General features: G+C 58.7%; 1 protein-coding gene and 1 pseudogene across 2 annotated transcripts in view; both read right to left on the bottom strand.

Annotated features, from left to right (window-relative positions):
- Window positions 1-922: 922 nt before the first annotated feature.
- On the bottom strand, window positions 923-4,274 carry LOC101000531 (annotated as a pseudogene). Its single transcript, XR_004178829.1, has 3 exons — window positions 4,170-4,274; window positions 3,549-3,690; window positions 923-3,122 (listed from the first exon to the last, which is right to left on the bottom strand). The product of XR_004178829.1 is annotated as an uncharacterized LOC101000531 (transcript).
- Window positions 4,275-4,999: 725 nt separating this feature from the next.
- Window positions 5,000-17,071, bottom strand: part of CDH4 (cadherin 4) — a 669,406-nt gene continuing 657,334 nt past the window's right edge. The window contains exons 11-16 of the mRNA XM_021920848.2: window positions 16,502-16,644; window positions 11,958-12,191; window positions 10,545-10,778; window positions 7,271-7,410; window positions 6,225-6,389; window positions 5,000-5,480 (exon numbers count right to left, since the gene is read on the bottom strand). Of these exons, the coding sequence (XP_021776540.1) occupies window positions 5,274-5,480; window positions 6,225-6,389; window positions 7,271-7,410; window positions 10,545-10,778; window positions 11,958-12,191; window positions 16,502-16,644 (1,123 nt within the window). The 3' untranslated portion in view covers window positions 5,000-5,273. The remainder of the gene's footprint in view (window positions 5,481-6,224; window positions 6,390-7,270; window positions 7,411-10,544; window positions 10,779-11,957; window positions 12,192-16,501; window positions 16,645-17,071) is intronic.

Genomic DNA, 17,071 nt, shown 5'->3' with positions numbered 1-17,071 from the left:
TAGAGAGGACTAGGCCTGGACATGGTCCCCAGAGCCACCCTTTGGGGACCAGCGGTGATGGCCTCAGCTGGAAGGGCCCAGCGAATGCTGGACCACATGCCCACAGAAGGCCCAGCTCATTGCCAAGGTGAGCCCCACTGAGGGGCACAGCACTGCTGCATGGCCTGTGTCGACCCTGAGGGGCCACTGAGATGGTGTGCCACTGTACCCCCTCACCCAGGCCTCCAGCAAGGCGCCTCCGGTTGCAGTGGTGACCAGCCTTCTGCCGAAGGCCTGGCCCAGGGACTTGATACTCCTCATGCCCCCTGCCTGGGATAAGGCAATGACAGGAAAAGAGGGAAGCAGGAAGCGTGGAGAGGACAGGAGGCACGGAGGGCAGAGGGCGGGAGAGGCACCTTCAGAGGCCCAGCTGGTCTTACCACTGCAGGAGAGCCTCCACCTGAGGCTGGGGAAGTGAGGGGGGAGGGAGGGATGCACGAAGCATCTGGCATCCGTGAAAGGGGCTCTGGGGCTTGGTGGTTTTATCTGCTGATGTCGGCTGTGGCTGTGGAGGGTTTGCACCCAAACATGTCAGTGGCCAGAGGCCTATCTCTGTGCATGTGCTGCATGCGTGCTGCCTGTGTTTGCAAGTATGTGAACGAATGTGTGTGTGCACACGTCCATTGCATGCATGTGCATGTCCATGTGGGTGTGCATGTGTGCTCATGTGTGTGCAAGCATATACATGTGTGCACATGCGTCTCCGTGTGCCGGCACTTCAGCCCGTTATACTGTGCCCCCACCACAGGGGGAGGAGTCTACAGGGCTGGGGGCCCTGTGCTTGCCCCTCCAGACACCTCTGGGCACCAGGACCCTGAAACTCCTCAGAAAGTGCCTTGAGCCCCCTCCGTGGCCTGCTCAGGCCTCTTCTGCAGGAACATTTTCACCAGGTCGACCTATCCTGAGGCCCAAGGGATACTGTTTGTGGGGGTCTTAGGTGAAGCCAGGACATGCTGGCTGGGGCATCCACATGCCTACACGCAGGCCCCTTGGAGCACTGGGCAAAGCTGGAGGTAGGAAGAGAGGGAGGTGGGAAGAGAGGAAGGTGGGAAGAGCCACAGGCCCAGGCCAGCTCCTTCCTTGCTGCCACTTATGGCACCAAACTCCAAGGAGTCTGAGAATTCCAAATTGGTCCGGGCATTCCATGGAGTCCGGCGGGTGTATATGCCAAGGTAGGAGGGGAATGTGATTTTGCTTGTTAGCTTCATGGATACCTTCTAAACCCTTTAAAACATTGAGACAGATGGCATGTGGCCCCACAGGTGTGAGGAGCGGGCCTGCCTTTGTTCTTCATTTTCCCGCAGCCTAGGACAGCGCCTCGAGCTGCACAGGTGCTCAAGGAGTGTGTTCGGCATGGATGGATCTCATAGTGGCCACCACCTTCCCCGTGTGCACCCACCTGCCGTCCCGGAGCACCAGCTGTTTCTCGAATGCTTGGAAGAAAATTAAGCCAGGGCGAGGCCGACTACGAAAAAGGGGGACTTTATTCAGTCTCTGGAGCAGCGCACCCCGCCTGCCCGCGCACAGCCGCTCCGCAAGGGTCCACCCCGCCCCGCCTGCCGGCGCACAGCCGCTCCACAAGAGTCCACTCAGTTCGGAACCAAGACTGTCTGGCACTAGAAACACACTGAAAACATCAACTCGCTTCCCTTTTTTTTTTCCTTTTTTTTTTTTTGGTACAAAATGATACAAACAACAATACAAAATAGTTGTGCTGTTGACGATTACAAAAAAAGGTGGAACGTTTGTCTAACGTCGTGATGCTCAGATTTGCAGGTGTGAGTACATCATACTTCAGTATCTTTCCCCAAAACAACTGTGGTCATGCGGGCTGCTGCACATTTTGTCCATTTTCAAAAAGAAACATGCAAAAAAAAAAAAAAAAATCAGAATGAAAAAAGGAGAGAAAAGAAAAGTAAAACACGTTCCAATTGTACAGAGAGCTGGTCCCCCGCTGGGCCTGTTGCGAGGTGCTGTCCCTCCTACGGACCCACGGCGCCGTGAGCTGGGTCACGTGTGTCTGGGAGATTTTGTGTTGATTCTTTTGGTGTTATTCCTTTGAGCACTGACAGAAATTGAAACTTCCCCTCGCCTGGCTTTTTGCTTTGGAGAGAACAGAATTCTCATCTCAGTGGACTGTGTGTGTCAGCTGGTGCTCACGCTAGGGAAACTGAGGCATCTCTGAGCGCCTGACAGTTGGACATTGCTCTGACACGTTGGTGGCGGGAGGCCTAGCATTTTGGATGTGCTGAAAGACAGTAGAAAGAGAAACCTGCTGGGCCAGAAACGGGGGCTGCCCAGGCCCTGAAGAGCACTGTGGTCCTGGGCTGGGGCCTGCCTGCTGACCAAGGCCAGTCGCTCCTGCCACTCCCACCTGCAGCACAGGTTTCTCCTGTTTGCAGAACAAAAATTCCCTAAAGGAACCAAACCATGCCCTCGCACCCGGCCAGCATTGGCCTCCCGGCTTCCAGCAGGGGTCCCCTGGTTACAGACAGTCGTATCTACAAGCTAAGGAAGAGAGATGTTGGACACTGATTGTATGCTTAGCTAATGCTAACTCAAGTTCAGAGGTGGAGCTGGGAAGCTGCGGGAACCCCATCTTTCTCTGGCCCCCAGGGGCTCACCGGGGTGGGGGTAAAGGGGAGGCTGTCCAGCTGTCTGGAAGCAGGGATGGGCATGGGAAGCCCTGCGAATGTCCCTCCAGCTGGCACTGCAGCTTCAGCCTGCGTGATTTGGGCAAAATGAACGGGGGGCTTGGCAGTGACAAGAGGCGGTGGGAGAGGAGGGGAGCTGGTGGGAGGCGGCACCAACATCGCCCAGCCCTCCCGGGTAGCGCGGCGGTGCTGGCGGGACTGGGGTCTCCTGGTGCTGGGTCCTGGGAACGCCAGCCCAGGGTTCAGGGAACCCAAGGAGGCCTCAAAATTTCAGAGAAAGGAGTTCATGCTGCCCTGGCTCCCGGGTCATAGTCACACTTAGAACAATCCGCACACACTCCTCAGGACTGGAGGCCAGACCTCCCCAAACAGCAGAGACTTCCAGTCCTTCCACTGGCCGCCCAGCCGTCCCTCCAACGGCCCCACACCCTCAGCAGCATTCTTGTTTGCATAGCACAGCTCAGAGCTGGGGGACCCCGGTGCAGCCCAGCCGGCTGCCCCTTGACCTCTGTTGGTCCATCTCCTGGACTGGCTGTCTGCAGAGGGGGGCACCCAGCACGTGGCACAGTGAACTCCGCCCTCCCTGGGCAGCCATGGGAGGGTCGGAACGGACAGAGCTGGAGACTGGGACCCCAGCTCGACTCTGAAGGCTGCGCAGGGGTGGCTGTGAGTTTGGTTTGGGTAAGGACCCTGACGTCCAACGGGAATGTGCTGTGAGCCTGGCACAGATGTGTGCACTCAAGGCCAAAGCTGTTCAGAAAAGGCGTGACCTTAGCCATGGGGAAGAGCCACAGGCTGAGGGGGGCCCAGGTCCCCGGTGGAGCGCATGCTGCCCCCACAGGCACCCCGAGACACCCTCTGACCCCAGCGGCAGGTGCAGGGCGGGGCTCCGGGAGGGCTCCTGGTCCTTCCCCAGTGCTGGCACCGCCCTGCCCAACACCAGGTCCTGCCCAGGACCCCTGGCACCTCCTTCCTTGGGAAGCCAGTTGTCACTGGCCTGGGAGAGACAGAAAGCTGACAAGCACGAGGCTTCCCCACATGGGGCCTGCCTCCTGCCCCAGCCCGAGGCGCCCAGACACAGCCATGCCAGAGGGAGAATGCAGCCTCCGAGTTTTCTCATGCAGTGAACACGGGCAGCCGAGCGCTCTCCCGGGGGTCCCCGGGCACAGCCCCTCTTACTGTCTTGCAGGACTGATTCCTTCCCCCTGTTTGGCTTCAGTCAACCCAGCCCTGGAGATAGCAGTGCCAACCTCGAGGACAGCAGCAAGGCCGGACCCGCTGCTGCCTGCCCCCGACGTGGGCCCATAGGAGAGGGGAGGCACTGTCTGCAGTGTGCAGAGGCATCTGTGCGACAGGTGGACACAGCAAGACAGGGCCTCCCGCCACCCACACAGGCCCACAAGCATCTGGCAGGAATCGGAAGCACACAGGCTGGGGACGGGGAGGCTGCAGGCTGCTGGGTGTGGTTCTGGTCACCATGCCCTCTCCCACTGCCAGGGAGGGTCCTCGGTTCCTGCCATCTGCACAGCCCCCCGGATGGTTGGAGCTGTCAAGAGTGTCCGGGGGTTTGAATCGATGCATGTTGCGGGGCCTTTGATGGTGCCCCAGGCGGTCTGGTCACCAGGTTGGAGGGCTGGAGCCAGCCTGGTGACCAGACCGCTGGCTGGTTTGGAAAACTCACTCTTCTGGACCAAAGGCAGAGGGGATCTGGTGGCACTCGGGGTGACAGGTGGCCCTGACGGAGGCCTGGGTTGACTGGGGGTGGAGCCCTGGGGGCAGCCAGGGACAGAGATGGGGAACACCCAGGATGACCCCTGTTCCCCTCCAGCCCCCAGCCTGAGCTCCTCACAGCATCCGGGAGAGGGTGGGAAGCAGTCACAAGGCGGGGGGGTAGTCTGAGCCACACCGGCCCCAGGGCTTTCTGCTGCTGGGGCTGAAGGCTAAGCCTCCCAGTTGGCCTCGAATCCCAAGAGACCCAAGAGACGCCCCGCGCCTCCCCCCGGCCAACTGTGTACAGCAAAGGCTGCTGGGATTTGAATCCCACTCTGTTTTCAAACAAGTCACCCACTTTCTTTTTCTTAATAAAAGACCAAAATAAAAATGAAAGAAAGAAAGACACAGTCTCCCCCATTTCTGAATGATGCCTTCAGAGCTGGGACTAGCTGGGGTCAGAGGCCGCTCGGGACAGGAAGGTGGGGACGGTCTGTCAGCTTTAGTCACTCCTGAGTTTGAGGGAATCTGATACATGTACCAAAAGGCACTTTCTTTTTTTTTTCTTTTCTTTTCCTTTTTTTTTTTTTTTTTTAAAAACAGTGCTTCTGTTCTAGGAAATTCAAGTGAAGACAGAGTGCCTCTTGCTGTCCTTCAGTGCCAGCCGGCGCGGTGCTGGGCAGCGGCCGTGTGCAGGGCGCCGTGGGGTGGGTGCTCATGCTAGACAGCTCAACGTGGGGGTGGGGGGGCCTTCTAACAGCACTAAGGACACGGCCGCAGGGAGAGTCGGGAAGACCGACCGCCTCCGCTCAGTCCTGCTCCTCCCGCGTCCGAGTGTGGCTCTCACTTCGGTGCGAAGACGCGAGGTCATCAATCCTCTTCACCGCCTCCATACATGTCCGCCAGCTTCTTGAATCTGGGCCCCCAGTCGTTCAGGTAATCGTAGTCTTGGTCCCCGGAACTGGATGAGTTCAGGGAGCTGACGGAGCCTGCGGTGGAGCCGCTCCCCTCGTAGTCGAAGACCAGCAGGGAGTCATAGGGGGGTGCCGTGGGGTCGTTGTCGGCAGCCCGGAGTCCCTGGAGGTCACAGACACAGGGTTAGAGTGCAGGGCGCACTGTCTCAGCCCCAGGATCTGATGGAACGGAAAGCGGGGCCCAGAAGAAGAGGTGGGGAGGTAGGATGTTGCATACAGTAGGTGTCCAATAAGTGCTCTCTGCATTTAACTGAAGGGCATTTCTGAATAGGAAAGGGCATTTGTGAAGACGGAGCGTGGGAGTGTTGGAGGGGCAAACTCAAATCCAGCAGCGGCCTGTGGGCAGGGGAAACGGAGGGTTGGGTAGGGCCTATGGCTGGAGTTCAGCTCCTCCCAACCCAAGGGCAGGTGAGAGGGGTGTGGGGAGGGGGAGGAAGGTGTCGGGGGAGGTGGGGGTGTGGGTGAGGGTGAGGGGCTGTGGGGGAGGGTGAAGGGTGGGGGAGGGTGAGAGGGTTTTGGGGGAGGGTGAGGGGTGGGGGGAGGGTGAGAGGGTTTTGGGGGAGGGTGAGGGGGTGTGGAGGAGGCTGAACACCGCCCTGCATGTTGATCCTTCGCCTGGCTCACAGGTAGGAATCGTCGTCCTTGGAAAGAGAGCCGGCTGGGGGAGGTGATTTGCCCAGGCCACCCAGCTGGAGGGGCAGGGCTGGGCCTGGAACCCGGGTCTGAGCCGCCTCCTCCCCACGGCGGCTACCCGCACTGTGGAGACGGCTGCTGTTTGTGTGCTACTAGAATTTTAGTTTTAGAGGAGACACCTTGCCCGGGACCCCCACTGCTGAGGGGCACACACCTCGTTGATGAAGTCACCGATGTCGCCTGGGTGCGGCACCATGGGCCTGACCGGGTACTGGGGCTCGGCGCCCACCGGCCGCTCATCCACGCGACGCACGCCAGGGGCTTTGCTTGGCACGTGCCCCATGGCTTCCGGCTGCTGCAACTGGCTGAGGTCGTAGTCCTGGAGGAGGGAGCCGGGAGGAGTCAGGGGCACCACAAGAATCCGCCGAGCCCCTCTTCCGCCCTGCATCCTGTTCTGTGACCTGGGCCACAGATGCGCCCGCTGCCCGCTGCCCTGTGGCCTGGTCTCCAAGCATCCCACAGAACCATGCTGTCCCCTGCTGTGCCCCTCCACAATGCCCCACTTCCTCACCCTTCACCCCAATCCCTTGAGCAGGGATGCGGGCTGTGCCTGGCTGTGTTCCATGGCCTGGGGCTCTCCCCGAGTGACCCCACCACCACGCTGCTCACTGACCATGTGCCCCGCGTGCTCAGGTGGCCAGGAGCTGGGTCTCCACAAGGCATGTTCCTCACACTCGTTATGGTCGTGTTGTGGGTGGGGAGGGGTCTGAACTTTAGATGGGTTTAAGGACTTGCCCCGATTCCCTGAAAGGCCAAGGGCAGACCCAAATTCCAACCAGCAGCTCTCATAGTCTACCCTCCCGGGCCACTGCCCCTGGTCACTCGACAGACCCTGCACACAGCAGCAATCAGGTGAGTGGGCATCGGTATCCTTGGCCAACCCAGAGCCCCCTCCCCTCCAGGGCATGGGGCAGCACTGGGCAGGGGCTGGCAGTGGGAGGGAAGAAGGCGAGAGGATGGGAGGGGTCCCAGGATCCCCTGTGGGGGATGCAGGTGCAGTGTGCACAGCTCAGCCCAGGCTAGACATGCAAATGTGGGCAGGGCGGTCAGACTAGGAAACTGCTCCCCTGCCTGGCGCCCTCACTGGTGAAAAAGGTTGAAATGTCTTACTGTTAAAACCCGAGGGCAAGCCCTGCTGAGACACTGGTACACGTGAGAGCTGGCCTCCTGTGGGGAGGCAGAGGCGGGCCATGGTCTCACCTGGTCCTCCTCGCCGCCACCTTCCTCGTCATACTTAAGGATGTTGTCGCGGACGTCGTCCTCGGGGTCAATGAGCAGCTGCTTCGTGTGGCGCTCCTTCTCCCGCCGCTTCATCCACATGACAAACAGCAGAACCATGGCTGCGGGGAGGGCCGCCCGTGAGCAGGGTGTGTGGGTGTGCCGCATGTGTGCACACGCATGCCTCTGTTTGCCACGTGTCTGTGTGGGCATGTGCATGCAGGTGGCACGCAAGCATGACTCTGTGCCCGTGTTGCTTGCACACCTGTATTGCACACACACATGTGTCTCTGCACATGCAGGCCTGGGTGTGCAAGGACACACATCTGTGCACATGTGCGGCCCACGTGCGTGTGCATTTGTGGATGTAGATGTTTCATGCATGTCTGTGTAACCATGCATACATGTATCCGCAGGAATATGTGTATATGAAGGCTTGCACATGCGTGTGCCTGTGCGAGCATGTAGATCTGTGTATGTGTGTGCTCGTGTGTTTGTGTGTGTATGTGCACACAGAAGTCTGCACGGGTCTGTGTATGCATGTCTGTGCATGTCTTCATGTGTACTTCGTGTGTCTGTGTATGCTCATGGGTGTGAGTGCAAGCATGTGTTCATGTGCATAGTGCATGTGTGCCCACGTGTCTCTGCATGTGTGCCCATGTTGTGTGTACATGCCTGTGTGTGTGCGCATGAGTTTCCAAGGCAGAGCCGCACTGGCTCAGGCCCTCTACCCAGCTCACTGCCTGCGCACTGGGCTACATTTTGAGACACTGATTTACATACTCGCCCTCCTCTTGCACTCCCCTTTTGAGGAGGCAGCCAGCTCAGGGCGCCCCTCACCACCTGGGGGCAGGAGGACATGGGGGGCTGAGGGGTGCACCCCCAAGTCTTTCTGAGTCCCTCTTCTGAGCAGCAGGAGGGGAGACGGCTTTGGCAAAGGAGGTGGAAGTGAGGTTTTAGGCACACAGTGTCTTGGCAGGAATCACTGAGGGAGGGAGATGGACTCCCCCATATTGAAAGAGGCTCCGCCCTGGGAGGGGGCAGGGGAGGAGAGGGGCCCAGAGAGGGGATCCAGGGATCCTGCTTCCTGAGGGCCCTTGGGGCGGGGTCAGTCCAGGGCTTTGCTGGACAGAAGGGCAGCCCCACCCAGCACCAAGGGGTCACTCAGAGGGGCTCTTTCCACCACCCAGAGGAGTTGGGGGACAGGCTTAGAAGTTCAGGTGCATGTGGAAACTGAAGAGAGGTAAAGCCCCCTTGTGGGGTGGATGGAGGGGACCCTCTCCCCCAAGCTGAACTGGCCTCCCCCTGCCTTCCGAGGTCCGTGTCCAGGCCTGGCTCCCCTAAACAGCCTTGCTCACTCTGGACCCCTGGCTGCCTCTGCTGCAGGAAAAGCCTGGCGCACCCATCTGCAAGCCTGGCAATGCACCGGGCATGGGCTCCAGGAGCAGGTCACGCGGCCCACGCCCCCAGTAAATGTCTGCACAAACCACTCCACTGCATCCTCCCGAAGCCTCCCATCACCTCCCACGTCACAGATGTAACAGCTGAGGCCCAGAAGTCACAGGTGTGCTCTTATGTACTGCAGAGGGCGAGCCCGGAGGCGGGAGGGGTGGCGACCCCCCCATCAGGAGGGCTGTTTTTTGCCAACCCGATTAACTGGCTGTGGCTGCCTGAGTGCCGTGAGGAGGATTCTGAAGCTGAGCGGAGGCTTGGGAGGAGCTCTGTGGGTACTGGTGGCATCCCTCCTGCCTGTGCAGGGTGAGGTGACAGCTGGAGGATACTTCCTGACCTGGCCCAGATCGTGGAGAGGGAAGGGCAGGCGGAGGGAGAAACCACCTGCTACAGGTGCGGCTCGGTGAGAACCTGGAACCTGGAGCCTGCTCTAGTCTTGGCTCAGTGGAAGCTTCGAAGGGGTCAGCTCCACTCTCATAGCTGGCACCCCAGACTCATCCGGGCAGACAAGATGAGCGAGGGTTGAGAGAAGGAGTGTGGAGGAGGGGAGGCCACTCCGGGTGCCCCCATTCACCCCACCAGGGCTGAGGTGCCCACGAATGGACAGAAGCCGGGCAGCAGGCGGATCTGCTGCTGACCCTGGCCCCGGCCCCACTGTGGCTGCCCTCCACTGCGAGTGGCCTAGGTCTCCCGCCCTGGCCAGGCACCCGGCTGAATCAGGCCTCACAGCCCTGCCCACAGAGGGCCCTCTGGCTGGGCCTGGCCCCTGTGTCTTCAGAGCAGGGGACGTCGGTGAGGACGCCCCCACCTTTGCTATGGAGACTCTTCCCAACCTCTGTGGGGCTCTTTCCACTCCTGATCATACAAAGGAGCCCATGACACTGAACGGCTTTCAAAACAAGCCTCAGAATTAAAAACCGGCTTTTTGAGGGGTGATAGGTCTGGAAATGGGGAAAAAAGCAGAGTCCTCATAACTCAGACGTCCTTTGGACAGGGCTGACATTGGTCCCTGGGGTCTTAAGTCAGCTACAGGCCAGATCTGCAGGAGGGGCCTGGCACCTGCTTCAGCCTGTTCTGGACGTGGTGGGGGACCCTCTGGTTTGGGTGTGAACTGGGGAGGTGGTGACCGAACCCTTCCCTGCCCTGCCTCCCACTGGGATCCCTGGGCTAACACAGACCAGGGCGACTGTCCATGAGGGATGATGGGAAGAGGGACCTCTGGGGTCATTTTCAAGCACCTCCCCTGGCACCCCCCCAGCCCTCAGGCCTGCTGGGGAACCCATGTGGTTCTGGGAAACTCAGGAAACTACTAGAGCATATGGTCTGGGCAGAGCCAATGAGAACACTCCATTCCTTGGCTGGTGATTGGCTCCAAGGTGTGTATGTGACCCAAACCCGTCCAATCAGAGAGTGTCCTGGGACTTTGGATGGGGAAGCTAACAGGCAGGGCTGACCTTCCCTCTGCTAAGTCCACCTGGGAGCTGCCCATAGGCGTCGCAGGTCCTGGAGGGCAACAGCTTCAGGACACAGGGGCTCTGGGAGGCAGAGTGGAGCCGTGGAAAGGGGCCAGGCCTTGGGAGATGCCTGGGCCAACCTGCACCTCCAGACTTGAGAGTAATGGGAGGCTCCAATTTCCCATTGTCATATGGACCAGTTCAGCTGCATTTCTGAAGGACTCCTGACAGATAAGGCTGAGAGATGCGGGCTGAGGGTGAAACCCAGGCCCCACTCTGCCCACCATCCCTGGGACAGGGCACTCATATCTGCAATGCCCCCACCCACCCTGGTGCTCAGCCACACTCACTCAGCAGGATGAGGATGCAGATGAGGATGGCCACGATGGCGCCGGTGCCCAGACCAGCCGCTGCCACCGCACCAATGGTGGTGCAGTCCCCGTTGTCGTCACATGGACACACCTTGACTTTGATGATGGATGTGTTGGACAGGGGAGGGTTTCCAGAGTCTGTGACGATGATGGGGACGTCATACATCCCGGCCTCCAGGTACAGGATGCGCAAGCTGAGTTGGGCATAGTCACCTGGTGCAAAGGAACAGTAAACATTCAGCCAGAGCCTGACCCTCCCTTCCAAGCAAGACGTCCAGAGGAAAAGACTAAGTCCAATGGCATGGAAATCTGAAGTATCTGTCTGGTTACCACACATCATTAAGTTAAAAGACGTTGGAGGTTGGGTGTGGTGGCTCACGCCTGTAATCTCAGCACTTTGGGAGGCTGAGGTGGGCAGATCACTTGAGGTCAGGAGTTCATGACCAGCCTGGTCAACATGGCAAAACCCTGTCTCTAGTAAAAAATACAAAAATTAGCCTGGTGTGTGGTACGAGCCTGTGATCTCAGCTACCTGGGAGGCTGAGGTGGGAGAATTGCTTGAACCTGGGAGGTGGAGGTTGCAGAGCTGAGATTGTGCCACTACACTCCTGCCTGGGCAACAGAGTGAGTCTCTGTCTCAAAAAAAAAAAAAAAAAAAAGGCCTTGGAGACACAACCAAAAAGCAATTGCAACATGTAGGAAGAAGAAATAATTTCCTGAATATATAAAGAGTTTTACCAAATCAATAAAAAGAAACTTCCCAAAGAAAACATAGGCAAAGTCATTGAACAGACAATTCACAGAAGAAACAAAAATGGCCAATAAATATTTTTAAAAAATTTCCACTGGTAGTCAAGATATACAAATGGAAATAATGACTTTGGCCTAAAGGTAGCAGAATACAATATTATTTTAAAACAATAATGTTCAGTGTTGGTAGGGTTTGAGAAAACAGGCACTCTCCCGATGGAAGTAGACATGTCTAGAGCACGTTTTCACCGTACTGCCAGAACTTGAGAATTTTGATATCCTTTTATACCACAAATTCATATCCAAGGAAGTATTCTAAGGAAACGTTATCGGTCAGGGTCCAGTCAATTGATAACTGGCACAGGAAGTTGTCATGGATGTACACGGGCAGAGCTGCAAGGATGTTCACGGCTGGGCTCATTAAAGCAGCAAGAAATTGGGAATGACTTGGTGGCCTCCTCAGGGCCAGGTGAAGAAGGCTGAGCAGCTGAAGCGTGGCCAGTGTCCCCAGCCTTGGTGGGACAGTCCTGTTGGAGGGCCGTCGCCCACCTCTGGTGTTCACTCTTCCAAGGCCAGCTGGGTCTCCCAGGGGCCTGCACCCCAGGCTGGTCTGACCCTCCCCGTGGCCTAAGGCGGGCTCACCGTTTAGGCGGGTGATGGTCCAGTTCTTCCGCACAGCCGCCGGGACAAAGGGCAGCTCGAAGACGTAGGGGCCGATGTTGGGGTCGACGTCGGCGTCAGCCGCGGTGATGTTGATGGCGTTCAGGTTGGGCTTCTCACAGATCTGCGCCTCCTTGGGCAGCAGCTCAGGGGCATTGTCGTTGATGTCAATGAGATAGATCTGGAGGGTTCCGGTGCCGCTGGCCGGGGGTATCCCTGCGGAACAGACACAGGTCACCACACGGGCCACTCCTGTTACTCCACGACCAACCCACAGCTCCACACAGGACACGCACACAAACAACCACACACAACATATACAGGGACACATCTACAGCCCCCCAGCCGGCCACGGCCGGCCACCCCCCAACACAGCTGCACAGGGACTGACCCACAGCCCAGCCGTGGCTCCTGACACCCTGCCACACGCCATGGGCAGCCACACTACTGTGTATGACATCTCAACAGACACCGCAGAGCACACGGCCCCACCCACACCCGCAGCTGCACACACGTACACAGCCACTGCGTACGGCATCTCAACAGACACTGCAGAGCACATGGCCACACTCACACCCACAGCTGCACACACGCACACAGTCACTGTGTACAGCGCCTCAACAGACACCGCAGAGCACACGGGCACACCTACACCCGCAGCTGCACACACGCACACAGTCACTGTGTACAGCGCCTCAACAGACATCCCAGAGCACACGACCACACCCACACCCACAGCTGCACACACGCACACAGTCACTGTGTATGGCATCTCAACAGACACCGCAGAGCAGATGGCCACACTCACACCCACCGCTGCACACACGCACACAGCGGGGTGCGGCATTCGCGTGGAGCCCTCGCCACATGCCCTCCACCAATGCACAGTTAAACTCAGAGCCACTGAGGTCACAGCCACGCACTGGGGACTCACTCCAGCGGGGGAACCAGGGAGGGGTTCTGAGGGTGCTGGGCTCTGCACTGGCCCCTGGACCCACCCACCACATCTTGCCCTCGTCTGGGACTTAGGGCAAAACCTTTCCTTGCCTCCTGGAGTTTTGCTGGCCCCACCCAGCAGAGCCCCAGGGTGCTGGAAGCCCTGAGCCCATGATCGCGTGGAAGAACTGCTGCCTTTGGAAGTGTCTGTGAGAAAGGCAGGTGCGGCCGCTCCCGATGAGCTTTGATGGAAGCTCCGTCCTGGCCCGGCAGGAAGTCTCCTTGGAGGACCCGATGACCTCTGGCCTCAGCATGGAGGGAGGTGCCTGCTGAGCCCCCAGAGCTCCTCAGGGGCCATCCCTGTCCCTGGGGCCTTCATGTGCTCAGCCCCTGACTCAGCCCAAGCCAGCAGTGCTGATGGATGCAGGCCAGGCGGCCGGAATCTGGGGACAGAGATGCCCTGTCTACTCTTCAGGCTTGGAGGCGGCGGCGGCAGCAGCAGGTTCTGACTGTGGCTTTGCCCCTGATGGCAGCTCCTGACCTGACATTAACAACCACGTGTCTTGACTGAGGCAGGCGAAGCATGTAAAAATATATCCCACAGGATGTCTCTTGAATCTTCTGGAAGCTGCATCAAAACACATTTAAGGGGACGCAGGGCGGCGCTACCTTTGAAAACTGCTTTGAGATGTCGCTGAGGGCACACCCTGTGATCGGAGAAGCACAGACAGGTTCTGTTAACTGGAGGGCTCCTACTCCGGCCTGCACACCCAGGCTCACTCACATGGCATCTGCCACATGCGATGGATGCTTCGTCCAGCTATGGCCTCACAATCTCTTTTTATTTCTTTCTTCTTTTCTTTTCTTTTTGACAGAGTCTCACTCTATTGCCCAGGCTGGAGTTCAATGGCGCCATCTTGGCTCACTGCAACCTCTGCCTCCCAGGTTCAGGTGATTCTCCTGCCTCAGCCTCCCAAATAGCTGAGATTACAGGCATGCATCACCACGCCTGGCTAATTTTTGTATTTTCTTTCTTTCTTTTTTTTTTTTTTTTTGAGATGGAGTCTCGCTCTGTCGCCCAGGCTGGAGTGCAGTGGCTGGATCTCGGCTCACTGCAAGCTCTGCCTCCCGGGTTCACACCATTCTCCTGCCTCAGCCTCCCAAGTAGCTGGGACTACAGGCGCCGCCACCTCGCCCGGCTAGTTTTTTGTATTTTTTTAGTAAAGATGGGGTTTCACCATGTTAGCCAGGATGGTCTCGATCTCCTGACCTCGTGATCCACCCGTCTCGGCCTCCCAAAGTGCTGGGATTACAGGCTTGAGCCACCGCGCCCGGCCTAATTTTTGTATTTTCTTAGTAGAGATGGGGTATCACCACGTTGGCCAGGCTGGTCTTGAACTCCTGACCTCATGATCCACCTGCCTTGGCCTCTCAAAGTGCTAGGATTACAGGTGTGCACCACTGGGCCCAGCCCAGGCTCACAATCACTTTCTAATTTAACCTCAGGGCTTGAGCTACAGCAGGAGGGCCGTCAAGGGGAGACGCTTCCCCTGACCAGGGCCCTGGGCTCACAGGTAGCTGCACAGCTACACGGCCCTGGCTCTGTGGACCCTGGCGGGGGAGGTGGCGATGGCTGGGGAGGCTGGCAGGGAGGTGACCACGTCCTGTTTTCACCTGCTATGGGACGAGCGTTTGCGCAGTGACGACCCTTGCCCATGAGGCTTCATGCACAGCCGTTCCAAGAGCCCACCAGGCATGGCCCCGCCTCAGGGCCTTTGCGCACACCGTTTCCCGACTCTGTGACCCTCCTCTGTCACCCCACCTTCCCCTGCTTGCTTCTCTGGTTCCACAGCTCTTGGTCCCAAGGTCAGCTCCTCAGGGCAGAGCCCCTGGTCACTGCCTCCCAGCCACTGGTTTTGTTTTCTCTCAGCTCTTCTTGTTGCCTGAATCATCTGTGTGACTGGTTTCTCTCTGGTCTCCCTGGGGCAGACACTGCTGAGTCATCCCCAATATCCATTTTCTGCTTCCTTTTAATAAAATAATCAGAGTCCTACATTTTGTCTGGGATCATCACTGTCCACCTAGAAGACCCCATTTCCCAGCATCCCTTGCAGCTAGGGGTGGCAGCATCAGTAAGTTCTGGGCTTTGTGAGCGGTGGGTGGAGGACTTGCATGGGGCTTTCTGAAAGTCCTTAGTAGAGCAGGTGTGTGCCTGTGCCCTCCCCACAAGGCCTTCTGTTTGCCAGAACGAGGCTGTGATGGCTGGAGCTCCAGCAGCCATTCTGGACCATGCCATGGCACAGTCGGAGCCCCGGGTTTGGGATCTGCCCCTGGGTTGCCTGCCTCCAGGCTTCTTGGACGTGAGAGAAAAAAAAGCCTCAATCGTGCTGCAGTTTCCTCCATCGGTATTCACTGACCTGGGTTCCAGCCGACACACTCGGGCTGTCAGCCACGCCAGGGCCGGGCATCGCCGTGTGCTGCTCACCGATGAGCAGCTGCAGGCATTCGGCCGGTACTCAGTGAACAGCAGGCCGGGCAGTCATCACAGCCACAGCAAACAGGAGCCCATGCTGCCCTGAGCTAGGCCCTTCCTCAGTGCTCTGATGACTCAGACTCGTTTGATTCTCAGGGGTACTAAGACTCCCCCAACTTGGCAGAGGAGGAAACTGAGGCACAGAGAGGTCAGGTCTTTTCCCACTGGGAAGCGGTGGTACTGGACTGATCTTCGGTTTTAGAATCTCTGCTCCCACCCACCCTGCCTCCATGCCTCTGAGAGCGTGTGACCTGTGGGGGGCTCGGCCGGCTCGCAGGATTACTGCAGGTCCAGGAAGGGGTGGCCACTCCTTGAGATGCCAGCCCACGTCCCTCAGAAAGTCCAGCGTGCTCTCAAACCTTCTTCCTGCTGCCTCTGCAGAGCCCATCCTCGCCCTCCCATCGAGGCTCCTGAGGTCGTCTGCCGTGCCGCCTGTTCCGGGACCTTGCTGCTGCCCTCTGGACTCCCAGGGTCCTGGAGGGTCTCATGCTTCCTGTTGTGACTGAGGGCCACAGGGGTCTGCGCTGTGGGTGGTCAGAGCCACGAGGGTGGCACCCCAGGGGCTGCTGACCGGTGGGGCTGGGCCTTCCCCACAGGACGGGGTCTGTGGCAAGGGCTGCCAGCTAAAAGCATTTGAAAACTGTGGACCTGGTTCCAATGCCCCAGTTTACAGGCAGCAAAACTGAGATGCAGTTCAGATTGCAGAGTGCAGCAAGGACAAGGCTGGGATGACCAGTGCCCTGATGCCCCTGGAGCCTGTGGGTGAGTGACGTTGGGGGGATGGACGGGGCACACCTTCGAGCAAGCAAGTGAATGCTGGGGAGGGGGCGGAATCAATGACTGACACGGGAATGGGTGGAGGTGGAGCATGGCCTGGGGGCCCTGAGATGATGCAACCCTGATCACCACTGTCTGTGCAGACGTCCCCTCAGCACCTCCGGGTGACCCTCTGGATGCCCTGCTGCCCTCTTGGGGCCTGGCCAGCGCCCTCCCTCGCCCACAGAACCAGGACGCGGGAAGGCCGCCGAGACAGCTGCCTCCTGGGAGGGGGCCACACCGTTGTCAGCTGCCAGGAAGGTAGCCTCGTAGACGTTGTTTTTGGTGTAGAGAGACTCTCGGTCCAGCACTGCTGCTGTGGTGATCTGGCCGTTGGTGGTGTTGATGTGCAGCCAGTTCGCCGGGTCCGACAGCTTTGAGTATCTGTGGAGACCACAAGTGCAGGGGGAGGTAAGGCTGGGGTGGGCGGGGCTGCCCTGGATCCCAGGCCTCCGTGGCCCCGATCAGGCAGCTGCACTGGCCACACCTCCAGAGCCTGGGCCTGGGCCAGCGTCTCCGTCTCCTTGGAGACCCCCAGGCCTTGTCCTCCTCTGGGGCTTCCCCTCCACCTTGGACTGCCCCCCCCACATCACAGGACAGGCCTGTGGCCTACGGGCACCGAGCTCATCCAGTAGTGGGTGGCCTCAACTCAGAACGACCCAGTGGGCAGATGCCCTCATCGTCCCCATCGAACGGACAAGGACGCTGAGGAACTGAAAGGGCAGGAGGTTGCTGAGTCTCACGGCTATGAGAGTGCAGCCAGGATAGGGGCCGGCCTACATCTGGACAGTGCTGAATGTGCAAGCGCCGG

This window comes from Papio anubis, chromosome 16 (assembly GCF_008728515.1).
Source record: "Papio anubis isolate 15944 chromosome 16, Panubis1.0, whole genome shotgun sequence".
NCBI classification, from domain to species: Eukaryota; Metazoa; Chordata; class Mammalia; order Primates; family Cercopithecidae; genus Papio; species Papio anubis.
Note: the sequence above shows the minus strand (reverse complement) of the source record. Positions and strands in the feature narration are given on the sequence as shown.